Source organism: Echiichthys vipera (genome assembly GCF_963691815.1).
Source record: "Echiichthys vipera genome assembly, chromosome: 8".
Taxonomy (NCBI): Eukaryota; Metazoa; Chordata; class Actinopteri; order Perciformes; family Trachinidae; genus Echiichthys; species Echiichthys vipera.
The window spans coordinates 6,302,137-6,329,552 of NC_139833.1; the positions used below are offsets into that span (position 1 = coordinate 6,302,137).

General features: G+C 41.3%; 1 protein-coding gene across 1 annotated transcript in view; it reads right to left on the minus strand.

Moving 5' to 3' along the window:
• The window catches only part of LOC310950102 (uncharacterized protein), a 36,623-nt gene extending 9,812 nt beyond the window's left edge, over positions 1–26,811 (minus strand). The window contains exons 1-10 of the mRNA XM_083917765.1: positions 26,712–26,811; positions 24,226–24,349; positions 18,196–18,318; positions 15,262–15,414; positions 9,678–9,896; positions 8,287–8,452; positions 7,911–8,019; positions 7,591–7,686; positions 6,992–7,038; positions 2,537–2,557 (exon numbers count right to left, since the gene is read on the minus strand). Coding sequence (XP_083773891.1) covers positions 2,537–2,557; positions 6,992–7,038; positions 7,591–7,686; positions 7,911–8,019; positions 8,287–8,452; positions 9,678–9,896; positions 15,262–15,414; positions 18,196–18,318; positions 24,226–24,348 — 1,057 coding nt within the window. The 5' untranslated portion in view covers position 24,349; positions 26,712–26,811. The remainder of the gene's footprint in view (positions 1–2,536; positions 2,558–6,991; positions 7,039–7,590; positions 7,687–7,910; positions 8,020–8,286; positions 8,453–9,677; positions 9,897–15,261; positions 15,415–18,195; positions 18,319–24,225; positions 24,350–26,711) is intronic.
• Positions 26,812–27,416: the final 605 nt, after the last annotated feature.

The window sequence follows — 27,416 nt, forward strand, 5'->3', positions numbered from 1 at the left end:
TTAGGTCTCATATAAACCTCATCTTCAACAGCTTATCCGGGGTCGGGTCGTGGGGGCAGCAGCTTTGGCGGGGGACCCCAAACTTCCCTTTCCCGGGCCACATTAACCAGCTCTAACTGGGGGATCCCGAGGCGTTCCCAGGCCAGTGTGGAAATATAATCTCTCCACCTGGTCCTGGGTCTTCCCCGAGGCCTCCTCCCAGCTGGATGTGCCTGGAACACCTCCCTAGGGAGGCGCCCAGGGTTCATCCTTACTAGATGATCCTGAACCACCTCAACTGTCTCCTTTCAACGCAAAGGAGCAGCGTCTCTACTCCGAGTTCCTCACGGATGCTGAACTTCTCACCCTCTCTCTAAGGGAGACTCCAGCCCCCCTCCTGAGGAAACACATTTCAGCCGCTTGTACCCTTGACCTCGTTCTTTCGGTCATGACCCAGCTTTCATGACCATAGGTGAGGGTAGGAACCAAGATTGACCGGTAGATCGAGAGCTTTGCCTTCCTCAGCTCTCTTTTCGTCACAACGGTGCGGTAGAGCGACTGCAGCTCCGCCCCCGCTGCTCCGATTCTCCGGCCAAACTCACGCTCCATCCTCCCCTCACTCGTGAACATGATCCCGAGGTACTTGAACTCCTTCACTTGGGGTAAGGACTCATTCCCTACCTGGAGTAAGCAATCATATAAACCCTCCCTGGATAAAAGGTTCACTTGCTGCGAAAACACTTTATTACAATGCAAATATAAAAGTATCACTTCCACTAATTTAAAACTATAAATCCCCGAGTGAGGCAATAATCACAGGACCAGAACCGAAACTAATGATCAAGCAAAAAAATAAAGAATTCGCCAAATGCATCATTGCCTTCACTTAACATCAACATCAGTTATTGTTAATCAAACAACTTTAAAGAGACGATACAACAGCTTCATAAAACTGGAAGTCTTTGCTTCCAGATGTTTAATCCAGGAAGTACAAAGTTATAGTCAATGTTGCTCAAAATGACACTTCTGGTAATTAGTTAGAAATGGTGTCATATATCTATTTTTTATTTATTTATTTAAATGTTGAGCAATTGATTCATACTTAACATATGATAGTATGATGATAGTATTTAGGTTTTTTTTTTTGTTAACTGTTCTTTATTTAAATGTTGGGAAATTGACTCATAATGAACATGTGATACTAATTAGGTATTTCGTTTTTGTTTTTGTTATTTATTCTTTATGTAAGTGTTGAGCAATTGACCAATACTGAACTTATGATACTATTTAGGGTAGTTGTTTTATTTTCTATTTATTCTTTTTTTATATTTTTGGTAAATTGACTGATACTGAACATAAGTTGCTATTTAGGTATTTATTTATTCTTCATTTAAACGTTGACCAATTGACTCATGATGAACATGATGTTTATTAAGCAATTCATTTTAATTTTTTATTTATTTTTTAAATTCGTGTTATACATCATGTATAATGCATAGTAAGGTTAAATAATTCTTAATAAAGTTATTTTTAGTTTTATAGGAGCAGCCTTCAGAGTACCAGAGTACCGTTGCGTAGTCATACCAGTGCAGATTTCACTATATCGGCCGCCATATCTGTAATTGGTGAATTTGCCCCTCTCTAAAATCACTTTCGGTCTTAATAATCCTGCATCAGTCAGGCCCTGGTTCAGTACGCAGATCTTCCAGTTTCACCTGATCTGACTCTAACAGGTGACGCAGAGTGTCACCTGATACCTGACGGAAGCAGCAAGATAAACTCAAATCTGCACCTTTATGTATTCATACACGACCAAAGATTGGTCACTTTTGTAGGGCTGAACAAACTTAATTATTTTCTGTTATGGATTAATCTGCCCATTATTTTCTAGGTTAATCCTTTGCTCTATAAAGCGTCAGAGAATAGTGAAAAAGTCCAAGTGGATCTCTTTGAATGTCTTGTTTTTTAGTCTAAAACACAAATATATTCACTTTAATGTGATATCAAACACAGAGAATCAGGAAACCTCCATATTTGAGAGGCTGAAAACAGCATTTTCTGCCATTTTTGTATGAAAAATATGACTTTAATGATTAATCGTTTATGAAAATAGTTTGTTTTGTTCTTTTCCTGCTGGTTGAATAATCGACTAGTTGATTCATGTTGCAGTTCTATACTTTTGTTTATCTTATTACTAATTTCAGAAATATTAATAATAAAAAGACAAATATCTGACTGTGTGTGTACTGTGGGGGTTGAGCTTACAGCACATCGTTTTTGAAATGACCAGATAAAATAATAAAACATATTTATAAATCATTATAAATCATTATAAATCACCACAGACACACTCAGTGTAACAGTGTGTTTCAGAAGTAACAGAATATATTATCTCCGGTGGTTTTAATAACAAACCCTGCAGCCTGACCACAACAGAAACTTACTGTAAAACATCAAAACGAAAGTAAAAAGCGCGTTAAATCTTCCCATTGACTCATATGATAGAGAGCAGAATATTTGGATGAAAGCTTATAAATAAAAAAGGTGTGAAACTCGCCTTGATCAGTCGGACTCATCGCTGCCGTGTCCAACACTCACGGGTATACACATATATCTGTGACTCTGACTGTGTTTTCCAGCTTGATATATGAAGAAAGTGTCCGTCACATGATCTGTTGCATTTCTTCCTCTTTCGAAACAGAAAGCTGCAGCGCGTCTCTGATGATCACCTGAAGCACCAGAGCAATCAGTGCGCGACAGGACCAACTCATGCATGAGGAAACAAGGGGGCAGGAGGGATTTATGTAGCCAGAGTTTAACCATATAAAGCCTCAAACCTGAACCAGAGAGTCCAAATTATTTGGGGTTAGAGGATGTGTCCTCTTATTGCATGTCTGAACACATTAAAACAATAACATTCATGTGTATATTTAAAAAGTCTAATGTCCCAGTAGCAGCCCCTAGAGGCTGTAACGTGGATTACACCTCACAGTCCAAATTTGTTGAATGAATAAACATCATTAAAGTCATTTTAGAAGAAGAAGAAGTCCTTTATCTGTCCTACAATGGGGAAATTCAATCTTCACTCTATTATTTTTTTTCATGTTACACACACACAGGCCCAAAATACACACATATGCACAGACAAGACCTATATACATGCAATTAACGAGTGTGTTAGGGCGGGGGGGCTGCCAGTGACCAGCGCCCCGAGCAGTTGGGGGTTCGGTCACCTATAGACTGAGCTACTGCCACCCAATAGGTGCTTAAAGAGGTGCTGTTCTGCTTTTCTTTATTTAGTTAGTTGGTTAGTTTATTATTTGTCCCCTTAGGAACATTATTTTTCACAGTACAGGCTCTTGTGCTGACAGGCCTTTGTGACATATTTCAGAAAAACACACAGACATACAGTTAAACAGTTGGGGAGACACACATTGTTGCATACATTTATCTGTGAGGTTTTGTTTTGTTGTTTGTTTCAAAGGCTGGCAAATAATAGCTGTGTCATCTGCGTATTTGAGGAATATGGTGTTGGGTGAGGGGCTGGAACAGTCATTTGTATAAAGGGTGTATAGACAGGGGCTTAGGAAGCAACCCTGTGGGGCTCCTGTGTTGGAGGTGAGTGCAGGTGTGGCTGTTGTGCTTGTTGTTGTGTTTACCCGGACGGTCTGTTGTCCGTTGGTGAGGAAGTTGTGGAATTTCTGTCATATATACATTTTGTTATAATGTCAGATGTTCATGCTAAACATGAACAAAGTCTCAAATAATGAGTTAAAGGTGTTTATGGGTAGCCAGTCTCAATGGTTACCTTTAAATGCTCAGAGCGAGATTATGAGACATACTGCGGGCAAAGCTGACAATTTGTCCTGAGGCCAGTAAACATGGAAATGAAGATATTCCTCTAATGGGGAGTAAAATGTATTTGCATGATGTTTCTAGTGTAGAAGTGGAAGTTGCCGTATGATGGTGGTGCAAATATAAAAGGTCATGGAGGTCAATGAGAATGTGAGGATTCATCATCAGGGGAGCACGACAGTACGCTGCGAACGTCTTGGAAACGCTGTCCGTACAGTTGCAGGGATACGCGTGGTTCTGCAGAAAAGTGTAGGTCAAGAGGTGGTTGTGACCTGTCAGCAGGCTGGATGAAAGGTCACCACTGTATGGCAGTCTGCCAGATGTTGTTCAGGCCTCCGGACCAACGCGTTGGATAAACCCATTCTGCTACAAGAGGAGCGTTTAAATCAATAAGAATCGTATAAAATCAATATGTCAAATTTATGAATGGGTTGCTGAATAGAAACATCCAGTGTTATATCACGCTATGTATACTGTTATTGTTATGGCCCCTTTGTGCAAGACATACATCATATTATTTTATGCTTTATACCACACAGTTACACTATTTGGTTTGACTGTGATAAGATATAAACTAGAGTCATCATTTGAAAGAAAACACAGAGTTTTGTTCATATCCAGCTCAGTCCATAAGCGACTTGGCTGGGAACCGGAGGGTCGCCGGTTCGAGTCCCTGTGTGGACCATGAATGGAGCGTGGACTGGTGGCTGGAGAGGTGCCAGTTCATCTCCTGGGCACTGCCGAGGTGCTGTTGAGCAAGGCACTGAACCCCCAACTGCTCAGGGCGCCGGTCACTGGCAGCCCCCTCGCTCTAACATCTCTCCATTAATTGCATGTATATAGGTCCTGTCTGTGCATGTGTGTGTATTTCGGGCCTGTGTGTGTAACATGAATAATAATAATAGAGTGAAAAAATGTAATTTCCCTGTTGCGGGACTAATAAAGGAATTGTTGTTCTTCTTCTTCTCCTTTTACATGTTATAACATATATTATTATTGATTGTGTATCATGTGAATTTACTATTTTGTTGTTTTTTTACCTAGCAGCTGATGTGATACACTATTCAATACTATTACATTATTTTTACAATGTGTTTGTCAGAACTTAGGCAGGGAGAAAAGAAAAATGAAACTATATACTAAGGCGGAGAGAACCGGCTTTGTCACTTGTGTGAATTATCTCATCTCATCTCATCTTCAGCCTCTTATCCGGGGTCAGGTCGCGGGGGCAGCAGCTTTAGCAGGGGACCCCAAACTTCCCTTTCCCGGGCCACATTAACCAGCTCTAACTGGGGGATCCCGAGGCGTTCCCAGGTCAGTGTGGAGATCTAATCTCTCCACCTGGTCCTGGGTCTTCCCCGAGGCCTCCTCCCAGCTGGACGTGCCTGGAACACCTCCCTAAGGAGGCGCCCAGGGTTCATCCTTACTAGATGCCAGAACCACCTCAACTGGCTCCTTTCAACGCAAAGGAGCAGCGGCTTTACTCCGAGTTCCTCACGGATGCTGAACTTCTCACCCTGTGTGATTTATCTCCTATGTTTATCAGACTTCAGCCTAGAACCATGGGGGCGGTATCAGATGTGACAGGATTTACATCAGCCTCGTCTGTGCATTGTTTTCCACAGTAGATATGTGAAAAGTCATGCAGGAGCTTAATAAAGGGTATCTTAAGAAGCAACTGATAGTGTTTGATTTAATCTTTATTGCGTCAGGGAGTCTCATCGAGATAAGGATCTCTCTTTCAGTTCTTCTATTACGTCTTAATAAAATATGTCCTTGTTAGACAGAATGAGGCGACTTTGATGAACCGCCTCCTGTGATGGGTTTGTTTTTAGGAGCGGTTACAGCTCTGTGTTTTAAAGATGGTATGTTGTTTTTAGTGTGTGTGCCAGACAGGTGTCACATATTTACTGAACACATCCTCATACCGTATGAGGACGACTGCCGATCACTCTGTGACTGGTGATTGAACGCTGGGATAAGGAACTTCTGCGTTTATGAATTAAAAAAACAAACAAACTTGGGGTTAGGAAAAGTTTGTGGAATGGCTTAAAATGAGTCAAGGAAAGAACTAAATCACAAATAGAAGTTGGTTGACTTAAAACATGCCGCTGTTGACTCTTGGTTTCACACAGGGTACGGACGCCACCTTACTTCCTGCTCCTACGACCATTTCTACGGCCATGGGCGGATGATGATCCAACAGACCCTGGGCAGAGACATTTAAGAGTATTGGGGGCCCCACTCTGTCTGCACTCTGAACAAGACACCCAAATTCAATCTACATTTAGTTGTTTTGTAGTCATTTTGTGTCTCTTTGTGGTCATTTGACATCAATTTTCCATTGTTTTGTGTGTCTTTGTGATTATTTTGTATCTATTTTTAAGTAATTTTGCATCTTTTTGTGATGGTTTTGCATCAATTCTTAGACATTATCCTGTTTTTTTTCCTCTGTGGTCATTTTAGATCTTTTTGTAATCATTTTGTGTCTTTGTCTTAATTTCACTTTTGTCACTTTCTGTCTCTTTGTGGTCATTTTGTGTGTTTGTCTTAATTTCACTTTTGTCACTTTTTGTCTCTTTGTGGTCATTTTGTGTGTTTGTCTTAATTTTCAGTCACTTTTTGTCCCTTTGTGGTCATTGTTGGTCATTGTTGGTCGTGTTGTGTTTACTTAGCATCTCTTTGTGATCATTTTATATATATTTTGTGTCAGTAATATTTAATTACTCACGGCCCCTGACCCTATGGGCCCCTGGGCCTGTGCCCAGAAGGCCCGTTCAGTAATCCATCTATGACTACGGACAATAGAGGTTTCCGTCTTACGACAAATGTAAATATGATTCATAATAAGTGGCTTGCACAATCGCCCTATACAGCTGTTTTTCGATGACAGCGGTCTTGAACTTAATGCAGCTCATTCAGGAATTCACAGGATATAATGTTACATAAACATTTTGCTATTTTACCTCATTTGCTTATAGCAGTTGTGCTCTTTTCCTGTTTCTTTGAATTAGTGAAGCTTTCATTTTGAAGAATCAAAACAATGCATGTAACTTTAAAATGAAACCTTTATTCATAGAAAACATCAGTTTACAGTTTGATCATCAAAAAGTGCAACAAAAACAAAAGTCAGGAGAAAGACTTTAAAGGAACTGACTCTGCGTCGACAGGAAAGGAGGAGCTCCCATTGCCCAGCAATGAGTCCTGTCACAATGGATAGAAACTCTGTGAGTTCTCACATAAAACTGTAATTAGAGTAAAGAAGTGCCAACTACTGTGAAACGGCAGTTGTGTCTGGTGGCTTTGTAGATTTTACTTGGCACTTTGGCACCAAACCAACCTGTGTTCTGGCTAAGGGTTACACACACCATGGCCCGGAGGAACTACGTGTGATATGGAGCAGACCGCAGTGGAAGTCTGCTGGTTTGAAGATAAAACTGAAAAGTCTTCATGGGGTTAAAAGTGCTTCAAATAACTCGAGATAACCAAACGTCTTCATGAGACATTTTTAAAGAGAGAGAAATCCAAGACTTCACCACATGTAGCCCTTTATGTCCCTGGAAGACGCTAATTCCAAAAGAGTTAAATGGATATGCATTAATTCAAAAGTAGGTTTACTGTTTGACAAACCCACATGAACAAAATGTTCTGTTATTGTTTGTAATGGTTGCTGGCATGTTCAAAGGACGTCTGCATACATTTTCAAGTGTATTGTTGTGTGTAGTAGTCTAAGCAAAGCCCCTTCGTCCTCTTCACATGATGGGGTAGCTGGCGAGGTTGGCGATGCCGCACAGGTTGCCGCGGTTACGGGCCATCATGATGTAGCCCTGCTTGCCCCATTCCTCTCCCCAGCTGTCAGAGGAGAAAGACAAAAGATGACAACAGAGATTGTGAGAAAGACGCATGAGAGTTGTTGAGCATCGCCAGGGGTCAAACAGCATTTCATCTCATCAGTTTGTCACCAACACGGCCGACAGAAGGCATCACATCAGCGCTACGCTAACAAACAACCTGCCGTTTCATTTTGGCGGCCTTATGAGCCACCTGATGCCGTTCACACAGGTGACGTGTCCCACCTGTTCTTGACGATCCAGAATTTCTTTCCCTTGGTGTTCACTCCAAAGCCCACTGCCAGCACAGCATGATTGATGTCCTCCTTGTTACAGTTGGGGTCGTAGTAAACACCTGGGCACACAGACAGGGAGGCATCAGTGAACCAGCATACACTCTCACTACAGTGATGCACGGAGACAAGAATGGGTTTACAGTTGAAAGCCTGATGCCAAACGCCAAGGGCTGTGACAAAACGGTGGTATGTGACGCTGTGGTAATGAGAACGGGCTGTCAGTAATGATCTCCCTTCATAATACCAACAAGTAAACCAGTATATCAACGAGTATCAAGTTGCCATCCCTGTCTTCATAACAACAGTCCTAACACATTATCACTGACCTCTCTGGTAGAACTGGAAGCTGCTCAGGGTGGCGTCGATGCCAACGGAGACCGGACCCGCTTTGAACAGCGCAACAGCGAGCGCACGCTCGTTGCCTACTGGGATCTCCTTGAAGCCTTTGCACTGGGCTGCCATGCCTGATGAATTGTAGCGGCACGGCTGATCCTGCACACGAGACAAAGAAGGAGGAACAATGCTCTGTTTCAGATTTCTGTTTTGAAAAAACCCCAAACAAAGAATAGAAGTTCAAGCTGAAAGATATTTGTATATTGGCAGACCCAAAAAGCAGCACTTGAAATTTAAGACCTGACCTGAATGTTTTAAGATGTTTTATACAAAAGGAAATGCAGAAATGTAACAAAAAGTTGATCAATTTAACAAAATATTCGATGTTTTGGTTATTTTTCAACAAGAATGGCAAGAATTTGATTTTTTGGTGTTGCCCTTGTTGTAGTAAATTGTAGTAAATTGAATATTTAAGGGTTTTGGACTGTAGTTGAGAAATGTCTCATTTGGAAATTTTGACTTGACTCTTCCACTGTTTTCTGACTCTTTATGAAACAAACGAATAATCGAATAACAACGATTGGATTAATCAAGAATGGAAATAAATGTCAGTTGCAGGCCTGTGTCACATGCTCATTTTACTTCCTAGTGTCCAAACAATGGGGAGAGCACAGCCTTTAATCAGTAACAAGCAGTTGCACTTCCTTCTTGCACTATTAGATGATTAAAGAGGAAACTGTGTTTGCTTTGTAAGACAGTTTCTTTCTCATCATTTATGCTAAATCACCTCCATTCAGTCAAAAAGCGCGTGTTGAAATATGATTTCTTGACGAAATGTGACATCCTGACAGCTGAGTGAGGAACCACTTTGTTTTAGTCTGTGTTGGCAGCTCTGTTGTGGTAAACAGACAATTTCTGGAAGTTGTTTTTTGTCACAGCAGCAGCAACATTAAGGGAACAAGTGTTAACACATGAAAGGAAAGAGAAATGAAACATTCAAAAATGTGGTGGACATCAGTTCCTGTGGATGCACTACCTCATCTGAAGACACGTGAGGCTTTATCAAGATGACTGTGGACAGAGGCAGTTCTAGAGTATGTTGTGGCCCCGGGCAAAAATTCACAGGGGGCCCCCTTGAACCAGCGTTCATCACCATTATATGTTTGTTTCAACTGAGTAATGCACACAAACAAACAAACTTGCAACGGGATTCGGTGGAGTCCAAGGCGGCCACCTTAGTGAGGTCAGATCAGGTCAGTCCTACTGTCATTGCAAACTTTGTGCATTGTCGCAGCTGTAGTTTAAAGTTCAGTCCTCAATGCCTCTCACTGCGGATGAATCTGAAATTTCTTATATCATATGTGCTGCACTGAGGCCCACTTACCTCTCCGAGGTACGGGTAGGCCACCTCAGAGTCGATGCCTCCGTTTTCGTGCACGTAGTTGAAGGCGTTGGTCATGTATCCTCCTCCGCAGCCGCTGTTCTCTTTGACGCAGTCCACCAGGTTCTGGGGACTGAGGTCAATCAGCTGACCTGTCTTTATGGCCAACTGGCCCTCGAGGGCACCGGCCGAACTGAAGGCCCAACAGGAGCCACAGGAACCCTGTCAGGAGCGAATGAAAGAGAGGAGAGAGGTGGTTTTAGTCTGATGAAACACAACACACACGGTAAACAAAATCCACAGCTGGTTTTAGATAAGAGCTGAAAATTCATCAGTTCAATTCTACTTTACTTATTGATTTTAAAAATGCCAACAATTCCCTATTTTCTTTGTCAGATGTGAGAGTACAGTTAATATCTTTGGGTTTTCAATTTTTAGTACCGTAAGTGAAAACAAGCAATCTGGAGACGTCCCTTTTGGGCTTTAGGAAATTGTGACAGACATTTTGTTTTTAGGTTTCATAGATGACATTAATTAAGAAAATAATTGGTAGATTAAGGGATGATGAAAACAAGCATCTTAATGCCACATTCATGTCTCATTACCACAAAGGAAATCACACTTAAAACCTGAAAAACAAAAGCTGTGTCTTCTCCTGTCTGTCCACCAGGAGGCAGACTTTGACCACTTGGATTCAAAAGACGTTTCTGCATGACATGCCCCATACTGCCTTGATTATCATAAAGTGTGCGTGTCTGTGAAGGGGAAACTCCTGGGTACCCGCAGAACCCATTTCATTCAGATGTGGTGAGGTCAGAAGTCAAGGGACCCCTTTGAAAATGGCCATGTCAGCTTTTCCCTGGTCAACAATCCAACCTAACTTTAGAGCATTGTTCAGCCTGATTAGGTACTGATGGATTCCTTAGATCATCTTGTTTCCTTTGATACCAATATATGACCTCTAACCTTAAGCTAGACCCTGTTACAGCCTCTTAAAGACGCCCCTTCCCCTGGATCTGCACCCGTACTTCCCTCCCAGTGACTTACTAAAGGTCAGTATAACCTGTCCCAAACCAATATCTCATTCTAGTCCTGGTAAAGAGCAGCTGTTTGATCTGTTAAAGAAAATATCATCACATCTGACAGATAGAATTATGAAATGGAAAAGTTCCTGCTCTCTCTCAGCCATGAAGAAGTAAAACAGCTTCACTTGTCTGACTATAAATTCTTGTCAGCTTTTGAGATACAACACCTCTGCTCCTCCTCCGGGGAGACACTCAGCTGCTCCGGGTTGCTCCAATTAAAAAAGTTTGTAAATGTGTAATCGCGTCGTTTCACCGGAGGATGTTCTAGTGAAACTTAATTGTGCCTCAGACGAACAAAACATCCAAACACGCAATTCAGTGGTCTTATTAAAGGAGCTGGAGGAGGAAGCGGCAGAGCTGTTAGTATGCAGAGTGCAGTCAGTGTGCTGCATAATTCATGAACAACAGGAAGCTCAGGAGCAGCTCAATAAATCTTCTTTATGGCTGTAGTTTGATTTCTATCCACCAGAGGGCAACAGCGTCCTCCACATGAACTGACCCTGCAGTTACAGTTGACATGTTTCCTGTCTGACTCTATAACCTGAAATTTATATTTTTCAAATGTTTAAAGTAATTATCTTTTGTAATTTCCATGCATTGTTATATATGTTATTTACTTACATGAGAAAACTACACCATAGCATCCTTAAGCATAATCTAACTTGCTTAAAAACAAAAAGCATGCTTAAAGTTGTCCTCAAACAGCTAAACATTGATTTTCTCTAAAGGTTTGAGTTCTCACCTTTGTGCAATATTGTATATTTTATCTATTTAGACCAAAAAATACTACAATATAGCATTTTAAAACATAATCTAACAAGCTTAAAAACAAAAAACATGCTTAAAATTGTCCCAAAACAGCTAAACATTGATTTTCTATAAAGGTTTGAGTTCTCACATTTATGCAATATTATATATTTTATCTATTTAGACCAAAAATACTACGACAAAGCATCTTAAAGCATAAATTCATTGAAATACAGCAAAATAATACTCATGCTTCATTTTGTACTGACTTCCTCTAAAACCAGATAAAATCTATTAAAAAAAAACACACTCATCTTTTCTTTTTTCGTGTAGGAAAAAATAAAACTTATAATGTAATGTACAGACAAATATACTGAACGTATCTCACTTGAAAATCTCCAAATGTCTCTTTTTGTTTAACCAGAAACACTCAAACTAAACCTAAAAGTCAATTAAACTGTATTAAAATAAAAAAAACTAACATTTTGTATGAAATAAAATGCAAAAGGAACTGACAAAAGGCCACTGGACACTAAATATTAACCCTGCTTCAGTCTTCTGCTCTGATCCTCATGAGATAACATCTCATCACTGTGCCGCTGATCTGCCTACCAGCTGAAAGCACAGATGTTGGCACCATATTCAATCCATCTACTTCCTGTTCACCTCAACCCTTTGTTTACATAAATAAGGCCCGGCGGTCCGATCCCCTCATAATGACTAATTACATTTAATAACCAGACCCATTCCTCTGTTTTCAAAGTCCATTAGCAGAGAGACCAGGCTGGTTCCTCTGTCAGGTTACACTAACCGCCATTGTTTGCTTGCTTTACTTTTCCAGAGCACGAAGGAAGGTTGGAACAGGAGCTGAAGGGATGGAGGATATTTTTCCGAGAGCCTTATTCCTGTTTTCTATGGCTCCAAGAGAAAATATTCAGCTCACATAACCTCCTTCAGCCTTGCTGCACTGCACCTCTCACGCATGTCGGACGGTGTTTTTGAATATTTGAACTCAAATCATTGATTAATAAAAAGGCTCCTCGCCGTTGGGTGGAAACCTGGTATCTCAAGGACGTCTTCCTTTACTAATCTCATTGGCCAATTGAATATGGGACAGTGACACAGTATTAGCAGCTCTTGAAGTCATAGTGATCCACCATCTTGACATGTTAGTCGATGGACACCAACATACAAACAGTATAGAGTTGGGGGGTCAAACACTTAATTTCCTGCCAATTGAATAAATATGTAAATAAAGGCTGAAAAATATGGAGTTCTATTGCTTCTACTGGAAAATATACATACATTTGTGTATAATTATTCTAATATTTGCATAAAAGATAATAATAATAATAATAATAATAATTTGATCATGTCCAGATACAGTACTTAAATTACATGTATTTCTTATCTACGGTCGCACTCACACTGTCCATCCGTACCGTGCCCAAACAGGTTTTACGGGTAAAGCCTAGTTTGTTTGACCAGTGTGAGTGCAACCGCACCGAGCCTAGCTGCGGCCCGCTTGCTGGCCACGGGTCGTTTGGGAGAGGTGGGCTTTTGTAAAGCACCTTTCCACAAGTACGAGCACGAGCGTGCGCACGTGTACGAGCACGAGCACAAGCACGAGGCCTACGGCGGCTCTGACGTCATTTTCTGTGCGCCTGTTGGGACATAGAAAAAAAGGAGGAGGGACCATGCGCGCACATTTAAAACAATGGCGGCGAAAGGTTCACGTTGGTGTGATGCGGAGGTGGAGTGTTTACTGCAGATTTGGTCGAATGAAAATATTCAAAAACAGTCGACAAGACGCACAAAAACTCTGAGGTCTACGGAAAGATTTGTAAACAAAGCGACACATCGCGATGACGTGAATCAATGCGTGTGACGTGTTACGGCGTGATGACGTATAGGCAGCAAGACGCATTCGCACGAGGCCCAGGTAGTGTGAGTCCAAACTGGGCCCTAATATTTATTTTATTCTGAATATGCTCCCAGCTGATGCCATTATTTCTGCTTCTGCCTGCAACAGCCACATTTTCCCCTCAGAAAAGAAACAGCCTTGGGAAGTTTTCCTCGGTTTTCCCCAAACCCTCTAACAAACACCATCACATGTCTAAACCCAGCTGAACTTCTATGTGTAGATTTGTATTCCAGTAAACCGCTGACAGGAATATAACAGCGACAGAAATACAATCACTTCCTCCACCGTCAGATACAGCCTGTTCCTGTTTTGATTCTCATGAACTGTTCATTTCAGTCTGATGAGGTTGGCTTTTTGATGAACGATCGTGGTGAGCTCCGGACAAAAAGTCCTATTTCCTGAAAGACCAGTTTCTCCACTGTGTTACTGGTACCAGAGGTGTGAAGATGGCACAACCAACAGGTTCTTCCACTTCCCTGGAAATTAATTAACTTTCGTTTTCACTAAACGACCTGTGAAGGATTCAGTAGGACAACGGTCAACCGGCGTGTTACCTTACTCAGACTGGATCTATATTCATGAAGACATTGGGTAACACTACATAATCTGGCCCAGACTAAGAGCGTACCTACGGCTCACTTTTTACGTAGGTTGCTCCTGTTGTGGAAATAGATCCTTCAGTAAAGATCAACAAACAGGATCAGCTTTTTCTCCGTGGTTTATTTTGCCAAAGCATTTTCTTCTGCAGACAAAAACACATTCACCCCTGCATCCTCACAAAACCTAGAGTCTAGCAGGAATGACAACGAGCCAACTCGTGTCCAGTCTTTTAGAGGAAGTAAGACGCGGGGAAATTAGTGGGGGAAGTGAGCGAAAGTTACTCTGTACTTCTGCGGGAGTTGGTGTAAAGCAGGATGTAAGTTAACTAGAGTTACGTGCTAAGACGCAGCCTAGTTATACTGTAAAACGCGGGGAAATTAAAGGGGGAAGTGAGCGGGAGTTGTGTCAGTACTTGTGTGAATTAAGGGGCAACCTACGCGTAAAGTGAGCGGCAGGTACGCTCTACGTTGCGGGCCGTATTATGTAGTGTTACCAACATTTGCCTCTGTGCTGTTGTAGTATTTTGACTGTTTTGGCTCCTGTTCACACACTTCTCCCGTTTTTTCAGTTCTATTGAAAAGCTGATGGAGCTTGCACTTATCTTTTCCTGAGGTGAAACAGTGAAGCACAACAATTTATCCTTGAAGTCTTTTGTCTCTTAAAACCGAAACACACTCTGGAGAGCGCTTTAGAGGATCTCACTTTTGTGTCACTTGTTTGTGCGTTTTTTAAGTGGGGCATCTTCTTCGCCTTTCTTTCAGGGCGCTCATTACCCACCGCAAAGTAGGACCGGTTGAACGCACTCGTTCCACTCTCAAAAACAAACTCTTATAGAGGATTTTGACATGTCACAGTAAACACAAAATACATCGGTGTACATAATAAAATGAACGATGGCTGAATTCCGATGATCTACTCCGGTGTCAGAGTCCTTGTATTGTGCACGCTAGCTCAGAGGCATGTTTAAAGTTATTCATGACACCCGTGCTCTTCCTTCCTTCCTACTATTAAAACGTCTGCTGTGAAAGAGGTTTAATAACCACGTAGAGGTAAGATTCATGCTTTATCGGAAGGGATTTTAAATAGTGTATTTCTGTTTTACGAGAGAAGGCTTCAAGGATGAGACAAATGTATGTCGAAACTACATCGTGCAGCATTATTTTCCCCAGATAGCTGCTAAAAAAAACAGCTAGACTAAATGTGTGAGAAGTGTACTCAGATGATCTCTGACCTGGTTCTTCACTGCAGTCACCATGCCCTTCTTGCGGTAGTCAAGAGATTTGGGAAGCTTGGTCACCCTGTCGTCCACGTCCATGGTGAAGCCGGGCTCCCTGTTCACCGGGACCTGCAGGCCGGTCATCTTCTCGGACACTTCCTCTGACGTCTGCATGCACAGAGAGACACAGTTAACATTTGATGTTTTCAGGATGTTTTCAGCAACTCGTCAATCTTCAGATCTTCATCCTCCCAAGTTTCTTACTAGTAGAGGTCAATTTTCAATAAGATTTAGGGTTTTACCAAATTATGGAATGGCTTTTCCCATCTGGCAAAGAACTGTTACTCCATAACACGCTATAAAGAAACTTAAAAGATAATTTAATGGTTGCTTCGTAATTCCGTTTTTCATGTATTGTTAATCTTTACACATCTGTCCCATTTACATATTATATACTCACTTTCTTTGCTTTTATATTGTATGTTATTATTTTTTTGTTATTATATATAATTTGTTACTATTAACTTATTTCTTTTTGTACTTTTTATTTATTTTATTTTTGTATGTTAATTTTGTGTTTCTTTATAATATTGTGAAATTTTAACATTATTTAGGGGGAGGCTTCTAATAAGCCCACTGGGTTTTCTGTCTCTTCCTGCACTGTATGTTAATTCTCTTCTTTGTCAGTATTTGTGTATTTTTTTAAATTGTGCTAAATAAATAAAATAGATAAATAAATAAATATAACTTATAACCTAGGTTGAGTTCCATTACGAATCAAAGCGAGTCGAGGTTAAAGGTCACAGGTTACAGGTCAGACCCCTCTCACTGTAAAGGGTGTGACACTTCACTTTGTTCCTGGAGCAATATTGTAAGATAGAGATGTTTTGAGACAGGAACAAAAGGAAGCGAGGTCGAGAAGATTTATTTTTAGACTTAAGACGAGGAACAAGTAAAAGAAGATACAGCAGGGGGAGGATTTGATTCAGCGGGACGACGGAGGATGAAACGTATTTCATGAAGCGATGGGTTTAACAGTTTACTGCAAGTGAAATGTCACATCCTTCTGTACGGTACAAATGTCCCAAAAGTGACACCAGAGGGACATAAAAGTACCAGGATTCACAAAACCGTGACACAAAAGAAGAAGCAGACGAGGAACTCATGAAGAACAAATAAGGGAGAAGTGACGGCTGGCTGTCACAATGAAACTGCTGCTTATATTATTTATTATTTAGAAAATTCTGCCGTTTATTATTAGGATTATCATCATTAGAGTTCCCCAGTGCTTTCATTACAGCTCATGCTGCAAGCAGAGAGATCATTACCGGTAAAAATATAGACCATCTGTTAATTTCTTCTTCTTTCATTACGTGCTTCCGCTCAAAAAGAAAATGGAAAAACACGTCCTTCATTTCCCGGCCACCTGTTTCTACATAAACATGAAATTGGCCATTTATGCAGAATTGCACGCCGTGCTGTTTTCTGTGCCTTTTTCTTTCCACCCAGTTTTGATGTTCAGCTTGTTCCAGACAGCATTTTGATGCAAAGCAACCACCGGTCATGACTGACACACACACACACACACACACACACACACAGTCACTGACTAGAGCTGGTTTAAGGACACCAAACCCACCGAGTTTCACCTCAGTGGGCTGCAGCATGCATGGATGAAGCAAAACAGCAAAGGTGACAGCAGCTGAAAGGCCGAACTTGCTGACTGATTTGAATTGTGAGGATTTTATACTTTTCTTTGTCATTGGACTGAAGATTTCACAACAGATATTACTATTAAATTGAACTGAAGACAAAAGGAACCATTACAAAAGAACAATGTTATATACTGATACTCTCTTTTATCTAACTCAAAAAATCTTTGCGTCTTTTACGATGTATTAACTGTGATATTGCGAAAAAAATACTTAATATGCAGTCCTACTTTGGAGTACACGAAAATAAACTAAATGTGTTTGGGTGCAGGACTGTTGGTCGGACAAAACCAGACATTTAAAGTGGTCACCTCGGGCTGAAGGAACTTATAACGGTCATTTTTCATTATAGAATATGAATCAATAATGAAAGGAATTGTTAGTTGTAGCTCTACTGTGAAAACTTAAATGTGTGATACAATCAGAGGTCTATGCTACTCTGTAAAGTGTCCTGAGATAACTTCTGTTATGATTTGGCACTGTCAATAAAATTGAATTGAATTGAATTTAGATCCTGAATGAGTTTCTTGCCATGACAGTTGGTATTTTCTTACCTCATTAACCAGAGGCAACTGTCTGGCGTGGGCACCACAGCAGCTGGGCTGTGCCACTGATATGATATATATATAAAGACAAATTAGTGACTTAATTGGTATTTGGTGCTTCAGTCAAAGCCGTGTAGTGCCACACTGTAAGTGAATGTGGTGGAAACAAGCACAAACTGAGGACCTGTTTACGCGACAACGCTCGCGGGTGAAAACGACAAAATACTTTATCAGATGTGTCTTTCGTTTGGACGAGTCTCAACGCGGGATAAAAAGTGAGGATGCGACGGCACGTTTGTGTTTCCTTTCCCGATCGTCTTCATCTATACAGGATCTAAAATGATCTCAGTCATTGGATACCACACATTTTGCTAACAGTTAACACTTGTGTGCCATAAACTTCTCGATATTTGTGTCTTTCAAAATGGTCGCAATGTCAGCTGATTACAGTGCCATGCTTTGCCTGGCTCTACGCTGAATATCAAGCAGTCATAGCTTAGGGTTTTCTAAGACTTTGGGAGCAGAAATAAGAACAGCATGGTATCTATGGCATCACAGAGGAGCAGCCAAGAGAAGAAGAAATGATGATAACATTCTAGTCTTTCTGTCAAGGTCCAGTACTAACACCCTACATGGCATAAAGCAACAAACAGAATCGTGGCCTCAAGCATGCAGGATCTCCTCAGACTCACCATGTCACCCAGGTGGTTCATCCCCAGCTCATAGGAGTGCATGCCCAGTTCTGCCTCCTGGTTGTGGGCTTCAATCATCCGCATGTTCTTCTCCCAGATGGCCCTGCGAATCCCCTCTTCATCCTGAGACAAACAAGTAGACGTGTTACACAAACTGAGTCAAAGGATTATAGGACACTGAGGGCCGTTTGTGTTTTCCAAATTCAGACAATAAAAGTTCGTAGGAGGCCTTGAAACATTTTATGGTGAAATAGGAACTTTGGAAGAGACGGCCGTGGTTCTGGAGGTCCGGCTGTCCTTTGTTCACTGTTCCTACATATTACGATGAAAAGTAATGTACTGTAACTTGAGTGTATTCCACGTTTTTATCCCTGTAGAAATCATGTCTTGAGCAAAGAAGGAAATCAGGTGACGTAGTATAAGAGCGCCATCGCGGACCTCTTCCAGTCACTGTTTCACAGTGTCAAATAGAGGACGTCATTTCCGTAGAACATCACATGAATTCGTGTGCATGACCTGTTGTAACATATCATACGAAGCTGTTGATGAGAATACGTTAAAGAGGTAGAGCGGTCGGATACCAATGGAATAAATGAATGAATGAATTTGTAATTATACAGGATGTACCATATTTTCCGCACTGTAAGGCGCACCACATTATAAGGCGCACCTTCAATGAATGGCTTATTTTGAAACTTTCTTCATATATAAGGCGCACCGCGTTATAAGGCGCATAGAAAAGACGCTACAGTCGAGGCTGGGGTTACGTTATGCATCCATTAGATAGAGTTGCGCTAAAGGGAATGTCAACAAAACAGTCAGATGGTTGTTGCTTCCTCCACTTCCGCACCATTGATTCGTTAATGTTAAACTCTCTGGCTGCTGCTCTATTCCTGTGTTCTACTGCGTGACTAATCGCCTTGAGTTTAAACTCTGCGTCGTAAGCGTGTCTCTTAACAGGAGTCATTTTGGGCTCTTTACACAAACACACAAATGGAAATGAAACGGCACGCTTCGCGCAGTCATAGATCTCAACATGCACCGCACGTTACTTCTTCTACGGGGGAAAATAGAGCCGGCGGCTGCTTAGCGTAGTTGCGAGACCTGTTGTGGCTCAATATTGGTCCATATATAAGGAGCACCGGATTATAAGGCGCACTGTCGGCTTTTGAGAAATTTGAAGGTTTTTAGGTGCGCCTTAAAGTGCGGAAAATACGGTACAATGAAACGTCATTTGGCATCTTTTAGTATAAGAAAAATAAGAAACAGAAGAAGTTGCAGACAATTTAAAAGGCAACAGAAAGGTGTCAGTGCAGTCTGGATGTCCTTGAGCAAAACGCTGAACTCCAGATTACTCACGATGGCACGCAAATGTCTGTGAATGTTTATCTGATGCAGGCCATTTACTTTTAGCGGGATCACAGTAAAGGGGAGTCATGGGAGTCACCCGCCATTTCGTTTTCACCTGATGGGCTTCATTAGGAGGTCATAATATGCAGATTCTTCAATCACCTACATCTCAATCTGAAGTTTCCCTTCACTCCTTCCTGTGTTCACACCTGACAGCTCAACGTAATGAATCAGGGCAAATAGGACACATTTACGTTTTGATTACCAAGGAAAGGAAGCTCGCCTGTGTTACAACCCCATTTCAATAATTAGGCTAATTAGACGTAATTAGAAGTGCACGTTCACACAACAATCATCCACAGCTTAAACAGCAACACAACTGCCCAATGCACGTGTAATTTGTGTTAAAGTATTGCTTTATGTTTTTTTTTCCAGAATATTTGGATCTCATCAGCACTTTACGAGTCTATTAGAGAGAACCATTTACATTTCATCTGTCACAATACGTGTGAGGGTTAGGTTCGTTGGTTAGCTGAAAAAACAACCGTGCTCTGCTTAGTATTCATGGTCTTAACAACCATTAGCATAACTATAATCATTATTTCTATCTTGATACCCATTTCAGTAATGGAAAATGTAAATTATGCAAGGAGACTTTGATTCTATTACAGTGAGGTCGATTTAAGGAGGGTTGGATCAAAGGGACTGCTGAAAGAATACTGATTGAGAGAGAGAGAGAGAGAGAGAGAGAGAGAGAGAGAGACACAGAGACACAGAGAGAGAGAGAGAGAGATGCTGATTAAATAATGAACCACATAATGACCACGTGAACACACATATTCAAGTAAATGCATGCACAGATAGAGATGTAAACAACATAAAACACACACTCACTCACATACTGTATGAACACATGCAGCATTGTAGATGAACTGCACTCTGTACACACACACACACACACACACACACACACACACACTCACATACTGTATGAACACATGCAGCACTGTAGATAAACTGCACTCTGTACACACACACACACACACACACACACACACACACACACACACACACACAAACACACACATACAGACACACACACACAGACACACACAAACACACACATACAGACACACACACACAGACACACACACAGACACACACACACGCACACAAACACACACACACACACACACACACACACACACACACACACACACACACTCGAACACAGCTGTGGAGTGCTGACCTCTAGCCAGAGGTGAAGAGCGGAGGAATAACAGATGCTCATCGAGCGCTCAAGAAAAAAAAATCACAACACACAAACTAAACTACATTTTCTTCCTTCTTTCGCAGCGAGGAGCTAGAATCTAATAAATAAGTCAAAAGATGAGTGGGAATTTTATCGACAGAGAAAGTGAGAAAGGAGAGTCAAATCCAGAGTCAGAGGTGAGAGGAGTTTCCACTGTTGGACATCTGTGACACCCGCTGCAGAATCGAATGGCTTCAGTTCACCTCCATTAAAACCTAAATTAGCAAGCAAGGATGAGGTGTTTCTGTCAATGTGATTGTTTGTCTAAGCATGGTTGTAATGCCTTAAACTCTAATAGGACCTCCTGAATCAAACTAGAAGAAGTGAGATTGATCAAAGTGGGTCTGCAGCCTTTTGGAAATGAACTTTTCTGAGTTAATTCAATTCAATTCAATTTTATTTATAGTGCCAAATCATAACAAAAGTTATCTCATGACACTTTACAAACTAGGTAAAGACCACACTCTATGACTTATTTATGATTTACAGAGACCCAACAATTCCCCCGTGGAGTACGGTGGCAACAAAAACCTTCCCTATAACAGACAGGAACGTGAGACAGACCCAGCTCTGTGGAGGACGGACATCTGTCTGCACCGGAGAGGAAGACAAGGAGAGAGAAAGAGAGAAAAGACGGACAGATGGACAGAGAGAGACAAAGACAGACACAAAGACAGAGACAGACACACTTCCAGTAACTATAATAATACTAATAAATAATAATAAATGACTGGCTAAGGATGAGAAAGATAAAGCCACTGTATGTTCTCATTGTGCATGTCCTGCTTTACTTTTGCTTCTCTGTTCTCTCTGCTTCTCTAACTCCATCTGTTTTGTTTCTGCGGGCCAAAACAAAGAAGTGGAGCAACCAGTGCCGGGCTCACGTTCCTTGTTTGTGCAGTCAATATTACTTCCCATATAGAACAGAGCCTCTTTTGTTTGCGGTGAAAGAAAAAACACAACAACATATGTATTTCAACACGTGTTTAAGACTTACGATAGGGAGAATTTCATTTTCCCTAGACAGTTTGTATTAATGTTCGATCCTTCTGTAGTGTAGTGGGCAGCTCTTAATGACAGGACTTCTGTTAGATTACTTCTGTGTCAGTCAGTCTGCCCTGAAAACTCCCTGGAGCCTGCCGAGGCCACGATTCCCCTGGCACCTTCAATCTGACTCCCTGCAGGCTGCAAGACACAGCTGCAGGGCAACACATGACATGACAACGCTCACTGTCACTTCCTTAATGTCATGTTTGTGCATTATAGCCAAGGAGATGTCAGCACGTCTCCTCTTGCTGGCTCGGTCCACCTTCTAGTATAAGAATCTGATCTTTGCTGTTTGAGCTTTAGAACTGATGTTGCTTTCACGCACTACTTGGTGTTGACTCTTCTGTTCTCCTTGGTCAAGTCATTAAACTCCTTCAGTACTGGACATACAGGACTTTCTGGCTCTTTGTCTTCTTTTCTGGCTTTACAATAAATTCTTCCCTAACAACTTACGTTTATGATGTTAGATGATAACTTTATTTTGTTTTGGCAGAGGGTGTTTTGCTCATATTGTCAGGAGTTAGTGATGTGGAAGGGATATTTACTTCCTCTTAAAACTCAATCAGAGAGAATAGAGAGTAGAAACCTGCTTTGTTATCATAAATGGTTGGAGAGGTACAGGACCACTGATAACTGACAGTTGACTTCCCTGTCCTTTCTTTAATGCATGACACTAAGGACACTTCCTGCTACTTCAATAACTATTAGTCATTTATTCTGTCACTAGTTTTAAAAATTATAAATTATAAATTATAAAATTTGTAGCCATAAAAACACCATCAGTGGTATATCTCGCTGTGTCGTAGCTGCTATCACCCCTACTCATCATTGATCATGTTTGTTATAATTATCATCATTGTCATGTTCTGTCACCTTGGATGTGCGTGTTCCTGCTGTTCTGCTGTTTAGACTGCCATAACATGTGGGTCATGTTCACATTACTATAGATATTGTTATAGTTACTGTTACTCGCTGGCTGCTTGCATCTCTGGAAGTGTGCCAGTCTCTCTGTCTTTTGTCTGTCTTTGTCTTTTCTCTATCTCTCTCTCCTTTTCTTCCTCTCTCTGGTGCAGACAGATGTCCGTCCTCCACAGAGCTGGGTCTGTCTGACGTTCCTGTCTGTTATAGGGAAGGTTTTCGTTGCCACCGTACTCTACGGGGGAATTGCTGGGTCTATGCCTACTCTGTAAAGTGTCCTGAGATAACTTTTGTTATGATTTGGCACTGTAAATAAAATTGAATTGAATTGAATTGAATTTGCTTCTGCTGTAACAGATCTGAACTAAAGCAGAAGTAGAACCAGGTGTAAGTAACACCTGGTGCGTTTATTGTCTCCTTGTAGAATAAATGTGCTTACTCCCAGCATTTATAAAACAATTTAACACAGTATCATCATATCTGACCATGCTGATGTTGCACAGAGAGCAGCAGCCTGCACCAGACACAGACCAGCTGAGAGAGAGAGAGAGAGAGAGAGCTAACACTGAACTGACTGGCTGTTAAATTGAGTCAGCTGTAGACACACAGTGAGTCAAACACAAACGTCGAGCCATTTACTGGAACACAAACAGAGACACAGAGAGGGAGATGAGAGGGGGAGAAAAAGCCTAAAGGGCAGAGAGAAGAGCTCGACGAATGCACATCTATCCGTTTATACACACAGACACAGACACTGACACTTCTGAGATTAATCTTTCAGTGAAGTCATCTGCGCGGCACAGTTTCTCCAGAACGACTGATTCTCCAGCGAAAATGGAAACATGACATCTTTAAACGAATGTCAGTCTGATCTTTCCCTCCGTCGCTCTACTGCTCCCTCGTTCCCTCGTTCCCTCGTTCCCTTACTTTTGATTGAGCTTGGTGCAATTAAATGAGGGATTTGCAACATTGGAGTTCGGAGTATTTTGCATTCAGAGTCAGGTTTGTACATTTTCTTGGTGACATTGTTTTCAAGCGCAATTAACTCTGGACACATCTCATCTTCAGAGTTCAGATACGAACTGTGGACTGTTAATCAAATACGAGGCTTTGCCACAGAAGTACACAGAGTCATCGAGCTATGCGGTAAATAAGAATGTGATTTTGTGAGTCTCTGATCTTTGAAGTTGTGCAATCATGTTTTCTCCAGATGAGGAAAAACATCTGAAAGCGTAAGAGACTGTCATCACCAGGTACAGCATAGTTGTTACAGAGACGTCAGCTTCAACAAGCGGAACCACAGCGGTTTGATATAATGGTGTGATGTGTTAGGATAAGGGTGTCGGGTGAACCTTTCGCACACAGAGCAGTACACAGAGCAGTACACGGTGTCAGAGACCTACCAGGCCATTGTATTCTCTCCTGTGTGTGATCTTCCACTGCTCCCACTGGCTGTCCAGAGACGCTTCGTCCAGGTGGCTCAGAGCCGAGGCCGCCAGCAGCAACACGCACACACACTGCAACATGCTGAAAGAACAACAACACACAGAAGCTCATGTTTCACACAGTATCAAGCATCAAATCTGCCCTCGAACAAGACCGGGAACATTCTTTTTCAGAGAGGCAAACTTGCTACAACTAAAATAAACCATCACTGTGTATGGGTAGGGTGACACGGTGCTGTGGTGGTTAGCACTGTCGCCTCACAGCGAGAGGGTTCCTGGTTTGAATCCTGGCTGGGGCCCTTCTGTGTGGAGTTTGCTTATTCTCCCCGTGTCTGCGTGGGTTTTTTCCGGTTTCCTCCCACAGTCCAAAATGCATGTGTTAGGTTAATGAATGACTCTAAATTGCCCGTAGATGTGAATGGTTGTCTGTCTCTGTTCGTCTCTATGTGCCCTGTGATAGACTGGTGTCCTGTCCAGGGTGTACCCCGCCTCACGCCCGATGTCAGCTGGGATCGGCTCCAGCCCCCCGCGACCCCGACAGGGACAAGAGGTTGAAGATGAATGAATGTGCATGGGTATATTCTGTCACATATACGGCCATTCACTGAATTAATGATTGATAACTGTTATTAGTTTTGGATTGACGGCCATGATATCGATATATGATGTCGTGTATTACCTCTCAAAGTGTCTGGTAATCTCATTCATTCATTCATCTTCAACCGCTTATCCCGGGGTCGGTTTCTGGTAATCTCACTCGTAAAATTATGTGTTTTACACACAGACAATAAATATGAAAGTTATGTTTTGTTTATTGATTTAGAGTAATTCAATGCAGCCCATCAACTACTTGTTTGGATTTTGTGGGACCGTTTAATCAACATTATTTAACAGAATTATTTTAAACATCTAGTTTCTGTATAAATTCCACTTTATCAGTGCCTTTAATTTTATTTATATTTATAGAGTTGAATTATTGTAGAGTATGTCCATTGCAATTTCTATGACTTTGCACTATTCAGTTTTTTTGTGCTTTTCTATTTGTTTTGCAAAATTTAGAATTGATTTAATTTATTGTATATATTTTGTACTATTGCACCGTGGGTCGGAGAGAAACGTATTTTTGATTCCTCTGTACGTCTGGCACATATTGCAGAATTGACGATTAAAGCCGACTTTGACCTTTACTTTGAAATTCAGGTGCGTTTTTGTTGAATGGCGATCTGATAAATTGTTAAACTGGTAGACTAGTACATGTTTTTATAACATAAATGTACATGTGAACATCAGCAAAATGTGTAATTAAGACAGAATAATATTAATATATATTAATGAATATGTCTTTAACTGTTGCTATTTCCCAGTTATTAACCATTATTTCTACCAACTTGTTTCTACAGTGTGGTTTCACTCGTGTGCTGTCGAAGACAAGAAGCATGCCACTTTAAATTACCATGGCAACACTTGTTGCCTCTACAGCTGATATTTGTCTGTCTGCAGCTTCATACCAAACACATGAGTGGACGCCGATAGGGAAACAAGCTCTGGTAAACAGTTGAGCTTTTTGTTTCTGTTCTGTTGGGAGAGTTCACTTGCTCTCCCTCATTAGGAATCAAACACTTCCTCAGTGCATTTCTCAACAAAACTTGAAGAAATCCGCAGCAGCGTGAACTTCATTCCCCACCTTTGCCTCCCTCTGCTTTCTCCACATCTGTCATTCATCAGCTTCTCCCTCTTTCTCTCTCTGCTTTTATAACATCCTTCCTCTAATCTGCATGTGTGTCCGTTGTTTTCCAGGAAAGGCCATCGACCTGTTAAAACCGAACCAAACTAAAAGCAGAAAAAGCAGCTTCCCTCTGTCTTTGAGGCTGAGAGCCGAGCAGCTTCACACCGTCTACTTCCTACACACATTGATTATATCTAGTCTGGCTTCACCCTCGGGTGATTTGATGGAAATGCCAGGATTTAAATAGCGGGGGTTTCACGATCTATGCAAATAATTTACAGTTAATCACAAGACTATGTGAACTGTGTTGTGTCGCCGTATGCATAATGAGAATTCTCCCGTTTCTTTGTGTTTTGGACATGAATTGATGACTCCACATTATCTCTGCAGAGGTCAAAATGGACCCAGTTAAAGGCTGCAGCTCTGACTTCCCAAACTCTTTCTCTTAAGGTTCAACTGGGTCAACATCACTCTCTAATCCTAATCCTATTAACACTGATTACATTCTTACCTAGAAAAAAAATCTCAAGAGTCAAATTCAAAAGTCTTTACCGAGTAATCAGTGAAGAGATGTCTGTACCGGTTCAGCTCAGTTTCACACAAGTTGGTTTCAGTTTAGTGCAAATCATTGCTGCTGTTACTTCATTTGAATGTCTTTAGAGAGCCCAGATGAAGAGAAGGCATTCGCACAACTGAAAGCGAAACATTAAAACTTTACCTTAAATCCAAAAGTCAAAGAGTTGGGTGAAGCTGTGAGTGCAACGCCGTCGTCCTCTGCTGTTAAAGTAGGTCAGTGTGTGAGTTTATATGGGTTGGATTTTGAGGAAGTACAATGGGAGCTCCGGGTCTGGGGAGGAGGAGGAGTTTTTTTTTCCAGGAAGGGGAATTACATCTGGTTTCTCTCAAATAGCAAGGCTCCCTAAAACAGATGATGTCAGGTGTCGGATTACACATCGTCTGCAAACTTCACAGTTATGGTGTTTTTCACAGGCCGGCACTGAACACAGCTCCCTGCTGCACTCTGAACAAATGAACAAGGCTCTTGGATTTTTAATAAAGGCGGTGTCTCGAACTACATCGTTATCCTCACCTCAAACACCGCTTGTATTATTTATCAGACTGCTGTAAAATATGAACACGGGCTTTAATGCAGAAGAATCAATACGAAATGAAACAGGACAGGCTTTCAGAACTTTGATGTGTGCCTCGGTTTGCTTTCAAGTCTCATTTCTGGGAATAATTGTGTATATAATGTAGATCAATGGACCCCAGAAGAGAAAGAATATGATTCTTTTTATCTTATTGTCACTCAAGCGTTTTCCCTCAGAGCTTATGTTCAGGTAAAAACATGTTGTTTTGGAGCTGATGAAATTGCTCCTTTACAAAAGGAAATTGAAAAGATATATATTGAGGTCTGCTCAAC